Raw genomic sequence first — 9,905 nt, 5'->3', positions numbered from 1 at the left:
AAATAAAAATTGGAAGTTTAAGGTAGTAATTTAAAATAAAAATTTCATAAGGTAGTAAATACAAAAGTGGTGTATTTTAAAGGTAGTAAATACCAAAATTTCCTAAATTCAATGAATTTATTTAATCGGGAATTGTTGGGTCGTATTTTGAAAATGAATTTAATAAACTTAAAGCCGGGTCGTTTTGTTTTAATCGAACCCAACAAAGCCTGCAAGGAGTGAACTTAAATGAGCCTGGTAATGACCCCAACTCAAAATTACCCTAACCTAGCCCACAAGGGAGAGAAAAACCTATAAATAGACCTCCTCTCAAACCCCCAAAACCAAAAATTCAGAAATCTCTCTCTCTCCTCTTTTCCTCTCCTTGCGGCACACTCCACCCACGCCTCTCTCCTCTCTTCGTTCGGCCTTGCTTGCGGCGCAAGAAAGCCGTGCGCCCAGCCTAGCCCGTCGCCCAGCTCGCCCCTTGCTCGCCCTTCGCGTCGCGTCGCAACACAACAGTAGTGATGTGTGTGCGCGCGCTGCTGTGCCCCGCTGTGCGTTGTGCCCTTGCTCGCCTGCCCCTTTGCGCACGCGCCCCTGTGGTGCGTTGCGCTACTGCTGTTGCTATTGTTGTTGTCTTGTGTGTTGGTCGGCACACACACACACGATTAATTAATCGTTGTGTGTGTGTGTGTTGATCAATGGTTTAATAAAATTATGTTTTCAAAAATATAAATTTTCAGTTTTTAAATTGACTTAATTATTGTGATTAAGTTTAATTATTTGGGTTGTTTAGATTAATTAAAACGGTTATGAACACCGTATTAGGTTAGTATTATTTTTTGATTAAAGAAATTGGTTTTGATGATTGAGTTTATAATTTTCAGATTTAATAAGTTTATAAAGTGTTGATTTTTGAAGTCAAAACATGTTTTCGGATTAAACTATTGTTAGGGTTTTGGTTTCAAATTGATTGAGCGATTGATTCACATAATTTAATGGCAATTTAAATTATGGGAATCAACTTAAATTTTCAGAATGTTTATAAGCCTTGCATTTGCGTTGTTGGGGAGTAGATTTTCAATAAAGCAGGTTCGTAGAGATAACTTGCGGGAGAAGTTATCATGGGATTCGAGTGGAGAGTTTATTCTCCGTAACTTTATAAACTCTTTATTTTATTTTAAAGTCATGACTGCTATTTTCAGTTTATGGATTTTAAATGGTTTATTACTTTGGATTGGGCCTCAGTGGTTCCAACTTGTTTTAATAACCATTAACTATTTATTTAATGTGCTTGAAAGTTAGCTAATTCCGCTGCGTAATTCTGGTAAATAGCCTTAGCCGTTATCACGGTGGAGGTAATATCTTGGTAATTCCTGTGTTTTAAGTCGGAAAATGTTTTATAAAAAACATGGAATTATTAGGGTGTTACAAAGTGGTATACTAGAGCTTAGTTTCATTCCTTCTTTGTAGTAAGTAATACTACAAAGTGGTAATCGGAGACTAAGGCTGCTTTGTAGAGCCTATACTACAAAGTGGTATTTGCGGATCTTTAGGATTTTTGAAATTTTTTTTCCTAAAGTCAAAATGCTATTTTGAGTACTCAATATTTTGAAAAGTCAAATACTAATTATTTTAAGTTAATTGAACATTTATCGATTTATTTTAATTTTTCCGGATTTATTAAATTCGAACAAAAGTCGAATTAAATTTTCAAAAAAAAAAAAATTATTTTATTTTCAGATTTTCCGAATTTCTTAAAAAAAAAATAAAAAAAAATAAAATTTTCGAAAATTCCGAATTAATTATTTAATTATTTAATTCTTTTAATTATTTTTGAAAATAATCGAATTAATTAAATTATTCGATTAATTATTTTAAATTTTCGATTTTAATTTCTAATAATTTCGTGAATATTTGAAGTTATTTATTTAAATTAAATTCGAAATTTTTTATTTATTTTTCTAAGTGAGGAAAGGGTAGAATAAGAAGGGTATCATTAGACTAAGTATGCGTTTAATTTAAGTATGCGTTTAATTTAACTATGCCTTTCTAATCAAGTGTTTATGTGATTATGCCTTGATTTTGTGATCTTTTAATTCAAGTTTGATCATGTTTTGTTTTGCTTTATGTGATTAAGTGCATCACGATTCATGATTAAGCATGTACTTGTGCATTGAAATTGTATGGCTCAACGAACTTACTTTGTTTTTGGAGTTGTTAACTTTCAGGGTAGTTGTTAACTTTCAGGGTTAAGATGTTGATTTCAAAGTACGCAAATCTAGGAAACCTAGAGAAGCTAGACTGTGAGACCCCACACATTTATGTGAAGAAGATCGAGTTTGTCTGCAATTACTTTGCTACAGTGAAGAACCTACCTGAATTAAGGAAGAAAGATGTTATGGCGGAGATGGTTATTCATTGCTTACCTTCCAAGAACCCATACATATAGCTTAAGAACCGATTTCGTGATATGCATATGGAAACTGGTATTCCTAATTACTACAAGTATGGTACTCCAGATGGTAGATGGAGATATGATTTGGAGATTATGACTACGATTATAGAACTTGGGGAGGAATGCTTTGATGATGGTAAAACACTAGAAGAAAAATCGTCATGTGCTTCCCTTCAAGTGCGGTTCATTTAGTAAATGGGCAGCACTTGAGAGCATGAAAAAAAAAGAAAAAATACATTTTCACAAGTGCGGGCTCATTTTAAAAATTGGCAGCACTTAAGTTCAAGTGCGGGTTTTAAACCTCAAGTGCGGGCTCATCTTACAAAACCCGCACATAAGATTTCTAAAATATTGCCAAAAAAAAAAGAAAAATCCTAAATCATAACAGGCCTCCGTTTTCTCTCTCCCAGATTCTTCTCCCTCTTCCTCTTCACCTTCGTTTTCTCTCTCCTTTGTCGTCGCCGTCGCTTCTTCACCGCCAGAGATCATCGCCGAACCTCTCCCTAGTCGCCAATGCTCTTCTCTCTCTTCCTCTTTTTTTGTTGCTGATCTTCTCCTTCCCCCTCTTTCTAGTTGATGTTGGTCTTCCTTTGGTGCTCTCCTCCTCCTCATTTTCTTCTCTCACAGGTTAATTAAATAACCCTAAATTTATTGATTTTATTGTTTTTAATTTCTGAATCGTTGTTACTCATTGTTGGTTATTTGTTGATTGATGTGTTATCATTAGGCAGAGATGAAGAATGGACCAGAAGCTTCGAGTCGCCACCGCCTCCGCGCTCTGCTCTCCCCTTATCGCTTATAGGTTTGTAATTTAAAACCTAACTTTTATTGGTTTTCGTTAGTTTCAAGTTTATATCTTAGATTTCTAAATTAATCTGAATTTGGTTAAGATCTTAGGTTTTATATGTTCTTAATTGAGGTGGGGTTTGCAGAACTTACATGTAGTTGCATAACTCTGCAAATTGATGCTGAGAGATGATAAATAACCGACAATGGTGATGGAAAGAGCAGTAGACAATGCTGAGAGATGATAAATAACCGACAATGGTGATGGGGGGTTAATTATCCACAAGATCATTTTAGGTTGGTTGCTTAAAGCATGAAGTACTAATTTGCAGATAAACAGATCATCTATCAATTTGTTAGGTTGGTTGCTGAAAACATGAAGCACTTACTTGAGCCATGTCTTTGGGAAATAGATATGTGCTCCAATGTAAATGGATGACATTTTGCTTGTTTAGTCATGAGATTTGTCTTCTCTTGCCAGCCATTTGTTTGTACTGTCATTGCAATTATTGGTTAATTGCTTAATCTTCTATGGAAGGTCTGTTGAGTGTCTTCAGTATGCTGGTATTGGTTGTATATAGCTATTATGCAGACGTATAGGAATGAATCTTATCTGCTTGATCCTTCTCTACTCTTTTGGAAGTAATGCTTTTATATAGCGTACAATGTCTTTTTAAATATTACTTTGTTTAATAGACCTTTCTTGTGTCTGCCCCGGTTCAAGTTTCCTGTCAAACTTTGAAAGTATAAGCTATTGATGAACCCTTTATCACTGCAAGGTGAATGTTTAATGGTTGGATGGGATTTTTTTAATATCTAATATGTACTCCAGAGGTAATTTACATGACATTTGTCAGACTTACCAGTATAATGTATTTTCATTTGTTTAAAGGTAGTTTTTCAAATGCAAAGTATTGTTGTCATATAGTTGTTGGTTGCTCAAAACTGATGACTAACTTGTATCTGATTCTTTTCAGAACAAAACATTAGAAAGCTTATCAAAGATGGATTTATCATTAAGAAGCCATCAAACATCCATTCCCGTTCCCGTGCTCGCCGCATGAATGAAGCAAAGAGAAATGGGCGTCACTCTGGCTATGGTATGTGTTTAGACAGTAGTTGTCATCTTCAAGACTATCATACTGGTTCTTATTTGAATTTCTTTTCCTGCTACATATTTTTCTAAGATTTATGAAAAATGCTTTTCATAAATAAGTATAATAAATTTGATCGGTTCAGGTTATACTGATATGAGTCGGTTGAGGTTCTTAATGCTGCAATTTACTTTAAAAGACAGAACTTCCGGCCTTTTCCGACTGTTACATGGTTCTTGCCAATTAGTTGTTTTTATTTGTTCTGAAAAATTGTATAAACCGGCCTGATCAAAATAGAATGATGCACTATCAGAAATTTCCAGTGATTATCTTGTTAAGGAGTACTATATACTTTTACTAATAATAATAAAACACAATTAAAATGGGTATGATGTCGTAAGAAAGTATAGTTGTATATGCTCAGTAGGTTGCATATGTTGACGACGATGGAACTTTCTGAATCATGTTTGTTTCCTGGGTTTCTATTTCGTGTGTGTTGTCCTTCTTAATTTGGCGCCTTAATAAATTTTGTTCTAATTCCTTTTCCTATCCTTGATTGATTGATGTACTATATAGTTTTGTTGTTGGTTAGTTGACTCTCAAGATGCGGTTGGTCTTTAATCCACAGCCATATATGATAGGGGTTTTTGCTTATAATTGGTTGTCTTAGCTAGTTTTCATCAAAGGCTTAGATTGGTTAGGATACCATTTGAGTGAGATAAAAAAACAGCAGTCAATCTTGCTTAGATTTTAGACATTCTTGTTCAAGTAATACGAACTGGTCTATCTTAGGCCAGTTAGATAAATTTATAGATTGAAATTGTGTCTCTGCTTTTTTAAAAGTTTGTTCACAATTCAAGTTGTAAACAATCTAAAAAATCCATCCAAATTTATACCCAGAGAAATTGATGTGGACTCTCTTAACCGCAACTGGCTAAAACTTTCTTACTCTGCAAACTAACATCATGAGTAGGACAAGAACTCTAGTTGCATAGAATGAAAAGCTCACTTCTTTGAGTTATTTCTGCATATTTGTGTTAAGAATTTCTGGTTTCTTTAGCATGTGAGTTCTTATATCATTACAAGGAGAATAGATTGACTGAAATTTATAGTCTGAACAATTAAGTCACAAGTTTAAAAAGTTGTTTTTGTTTCGTTTGTTTCTGTTGTTTAAAGCCTATGATGTTTTGCGATTTGTTTCTGCTAAGTTAACCAACTTTAATAACTTAACCTTCTAAATCCCATTTTCTTATTAATCCATAAAAAATGTGATGCAGGTGTGGGGAAACATGATGAGTACAATAGAAATTAAAGGCAAAGAACTTCTGGATACAAATGTTTTAACCCGTGCTGACCTCTATGAATGGTTGAAAGCAAAGAACAGCGATGAAGCCCCCATTATCGGTGTTGGTCTTCATAGTTATTCAGCTTTGTATACTTTCAATATCGAGCGCTCCCTTCATTTCCCTTCGTTCCCTTCCTTCTTTGTTCTCTTCCTTCCCTTCCCTTCCTTCCCTTCTTTCTTTCATACAGATAATGATGATTGGTCGTTTACTTTGTGGCATTGGAATTGAATTATCATCTGCCTTAGTTCCATTATACATTTCTAAGGTAATATCATATATGTTTTCTGTCTGTCTATTTTGAATCTGTCGGGTCACGGACACTAAACATGTCCTGATTTGCAGATCTCTCCAACTAAAATTTAGGTGCTCTTGGTTCCTTCAACCAGATTTTATATGCATTGGTATTTTTGCTGCTTTGATTGTTGGATTGCCTTTAGCAGGGAGCCCTTTGTGGTACTGCCTTCATATCTATATGTTATGTGTTTCTCATACTGATAAGTTTTCCAAGTGTTACTGTTATTTCTATTAATGACGTTATTTAAATAGTTGGCCAGTTACAATGTGATAGTACTATTTTAAAATAGTATTCTGCATCTTTCGACTGTCTTCTATCATTTACATGACTTTATCTTTTGTCTCCCTGATTTTTTTTTGTGTTAGGCTGAGGTTGAAGATGTAACAATGGTGTGTTTTCAAGACACAGTAAAGTTGATTTTACTTCAGGTATCATCTTCAGGTATGGTGTAATATACCTTCTACTATTGCGTGATTGTTGCTCTGGTTTGTTTCTCATAGATTAGTTTCCAAGATTTTAAAATAAGGTTCTGGTACGCAAGTGTGTATTTGAACAGAACCTTAAGTTTTCTTGCTCTATTTCAATTCTGCCTGGTGTGTTTGGTGTAGAATGATTAGTGAAATGTTAAGTCTCCATACCCCTATGACCATGCCAATGAGTCGGAGTATCAAACACTGGGGTACATTACTGTGAATGAAAAGTTCAAGTAACATGATTTTTGTTTTTCTTCCTATCTTGGCAATTTGCTTGGTGCTTGAGCTAAGTTATCTGGCTGCGATTGTTATTCTAAATCACAATGCTCGATTTTATTTTTATTGAATGTTGGATTTCAGTTTGTCAAGTTTTTGTTTCTTTCCGACACTTTCTTTTTTTACCTCTTTTCCCAGGATTCTTCAACCATTTAGCGTCCGCTTGCTGTAAATTTTGTTGGATCTGACCAGATTGTGGTATGCATATCTATTACTTGTAAGGCGTATCTTGGTATTATGTATGTGGTCGTATTGGATGGCTTATAACTGGTTAGTATGGTTTGCTATTATTGGCCTGTTTGAGCTTGGAATTCTGCTATTTGATCTTAATCATGTAAAGAACTTCTGTTGTCGAAAACTAATTTGTTCTGTTCTGATCCTGGTCCTTTGTATCCTTTTAGAGGGGAATCCAGAAATTTGTGAAATTGTGGATTAAAAGTACCAAAGATTCAAAGAAAATCATAGATGAACTTAAATGATAAGAGTAGTACACTATCTGAATTTTGTTTCTCATTATTTCTTTGTTATAACAAATTAAGTCTTAATTTATTGTACGATTTATATTTATAATATAACTAAAGTGTATATATATTTTTTGATGGTCCATCTTTTTAAGGTATTCAATAATCCGAGGGAACGGCCTTTCACCTTTGAGGAGATAGATGAAGTTCGAGAAATGTTGGCAAACTTCATTACCAGTGATTGTTTTTTATATTTTCTTGTACTGAATCTTAAATTACGGATGCTAGCTAGTTTTTCATATGATTGTAATGTAATCGACTTTTATATTTACAATTATATACTATTTAATTTAATTATATATATAATTGGATACTTTTTATATGAGTATGAAGGTTAATTAGTGGCGTGGTCCAATTGTAATATGTAGCAGGGAAATCGGTTATACAACAAATCTATCAAGTGCGGCTCTTTTATAGGCCAAGTGCGGCTCATTTGTATATCAAGCGCGGCTCATTTTTATGCTTGTGCTGCCCATTTCTATGCAAAGTGCGGGCTCATTTTTAATTTGGCAGCACTAAATATGTCAAGTGCGGGCTCATTTTCAATATTGGCAGCACCAAATATGTCAAGTGCGGGCTCATTTTCAAAATTGGCAGCACCAAATATATCAAGTGCGGGCTTATATTCTAAAATTGGCAGCACAAAATATGTCAAGTGCAGGCTCATTTTCCAAATTGGCAGCACTTGAAACATCAAGTGCTGCCAATATTTTGGCAGCACTTGAGAAACATCAAGTGCGGGCAGGCCATGTGCTGCACATGTAAAAGCCCCCACTAAACCCCTTAAAATGAGCCCGCACTTGAAGTTTTTTCCTCTAGTGAAACTGTAGAGAACATCAACCTTACAGGATTAGATCATGAAACAAAGACTCAAATGGATGAGGATAGTGATGATGATGTTGTTGAGATTGAGAACCCTAATTCTATCATTCCTGAACCCACTATTGAGATCTCCAGTGACACAGAAATTGAGCCTGAAACCAACAATGATGAAGTGAACAGTGTGCTACAGCAAAACAATGAGGATATGGAGTATGAGTCTGATCCAGAGGAAGACTTTGATGACTTTGAAGACCATGAGCACTCTCCACCAGTTTGTAGAGGTGGTTGGATAGTAGAGTAGCATTCTAAAAGACCTTTCTAATGTAATAGCTAGTGCTAAGATTTAGTGAAGCAATAGAGTAGTACACTACTATTTATGGTTTTAGTAGTTCAGTTTTGTGGTTTTCCGAATAAAGTACGATCCAAAGGATGTATTATTTTTCCATTGAAGTAATAAAGTTTAGAATTCCTTCTTTTACCTTTAATTCTAAGTTTATGCTATCTTTGAGCGGTTATCGCGAAAGGAATTTCATGCATTTCTTCAATGAAATTATACTTGCAAGGTGGTCCAATTTTCACCACTTGAACTTTGTGATGCGGACTAAGGGGAAAAGCGGCCCATAAACAGGCGCCTATCTTGCTTAGGGTCCGAAATTTTTCGTGTATGTGCACCAATTGAATGACTAGTTAGTGCAATGTGTTAGTAAGGCAGTGTCCAACCTCAATTGTTAAAGTTAGTCTTTTGTTTTATTCAGGAGAAGGGAAATGACTACCCAAGGAATTGCCGACGTGGTCAGGAAACTCGATGAAGTAGTGCAGAACTTAGCACGGAATAGGAATAACTAGGGAGTTGATCCAGCTGGTGAGATGTTTAAGAAGGTGGCCCAGAGTAAGCCTCCTTTGTACCAAGGGGAGATAGACCCAACTGTACTTGAGAATTGTCTAAAGGAGTTCGATAAGCTTATCGTAGCTGTCAATTGCCCAGAGGAACTTAGGGTCAATAGTGATGTTTATTACCTTAAGGGAGAAGCCGATTTATGGTGGCAAAGATGTGAGAATGCTTTGAGAGCTACACCTGGATTTGGATGGGAATCATTCAAGGCAGCCTTAAGGAACAAGTTTTACCCACCATACCTGAAGAAGCAGAAAGCTCAAGAGTTCATCGAATTGAAAATGGATGGTTTGTATGTGACAGAGTACTATTCTAAGTTCATAGAGTTGTCTAGGTTTGCACCGAAAGTGGTGGCAATGGAGGAGCTTAGAGCCCAAAGATTTGAGAGTGGATTGACTATGGACTTGCAACTAATGCTTGCTGGAGAGACCTTTACATCTCTTGACACCCTATATGGAAAAGCTGCCCATTTGTATGGTCTGCAGCAACGGAAAAATGGAATTGGTGAAAAGAGGAAGGATGTTGGTAACCATAACCAAGGTGGTGGCCAGCAGAATCAAGGGAACTTTAAGAAAAACAAAGGAAAGAACCATTTCCAGTTTAGGGGAAACCAGGGAGGAAACAGGAACAACTTCCACAATAACAATGGAGATAGGAATCAGTCTGCAGGGAATGGAACGAGAGTCTATGAGTCTAGACGTTGCCATACTAATCACCCAGGTCGAGACTGTTGTGAGGGGGTCGAAAAAGCACGAGGCTAATGCGTGACCTTGTCCCTCGTGGGTGTGACGATTCTTTTTATTCAATCAGGTGTAATTGGATTTCCTGTGAGTATACACCCAATTGACTAGTAATATAGGAGTCGCCATTCAGTTTTTAACGACAATGAGAAAAACTGACAAAACCCGGTTATGGTGACATAAAGGGAGTGCAATTATGTTTGACCACGACGGCCGTAGG

At 35.8% G+C, this 9,905-nt stretch overlaps 1 protein-coding gene across 1 annotated transcript; it reads left to right on the top strand.

The window, feature by feature from the left end:
• Positions 1–2,533: 2,533 nt before the first annotated feature.
• LOC130464044 (uncharacterized) lies at positions 2,534–7,551 on the top strand. Its single transcript, XM_056833406.1, has 7 exons — positions 2,534–2,622; positions 2,829–3,067; positions 3,168–3,242; positions 4,204–4,326; positions 5,598–6,402; positions 6,849–6,908; positions 7,327–7,551. The coding sequence occupies exons 1-5, from the start codon at positions 2,534–2,536 to the stop codon at positions 5,630–5,632; spliced, it is 561 nt and encodes a 186-aa protein (XP_056689384.1). The 3' UTR covers positions 5,633–6,402; positions 6,849–6,908; positions 7,327–7,551.
• Positions 7,552–9,905: the final 2,354 nt, after the last annotated feature.

This window comes from Spinacia oleracea, chromosome 1 (assembly GCF_020520425.1).
Source record: "Spinacia oleracea cultivar Varoflay chromosome 1, BTI_SOV_V1, whole genome shotgun sequence".
NCBI lineage: Eukaryota > Viridiplantae > Streptophyta > Magnoliopsida > Caryophyllales > Amaranthaceae > Spinacia > Spinacia oleracea.
The sequence above is the reverse complement of the archived record's forward strand: the minus strand, read 5'-3'. Positions and strand labels throughout refer to the sequence as shown.

Coding starts and splice junctions, on each gene's coding strand:
- LOC130464044 (XM_056833406.1), top strand. CDS start 2,534: ATGACTACGATTATAGAACTTGGGGAGGAATGCTTTGATGATGGTAAA. Junction 2,623..2,828: donor TGTGCTTCCCTTCAAGTGCG/GTTCATTTAGTA, acceptor AAATCATAACAG/GCCTCCGTTTTCTCTCTCCC. Junction 3,068..3,167: donor CTCATTTTCTTCTCTCACAG/GTTAATTAAATA, acceptor TGTTATCATTAG/GCAGAGATGAAGAATGGACC.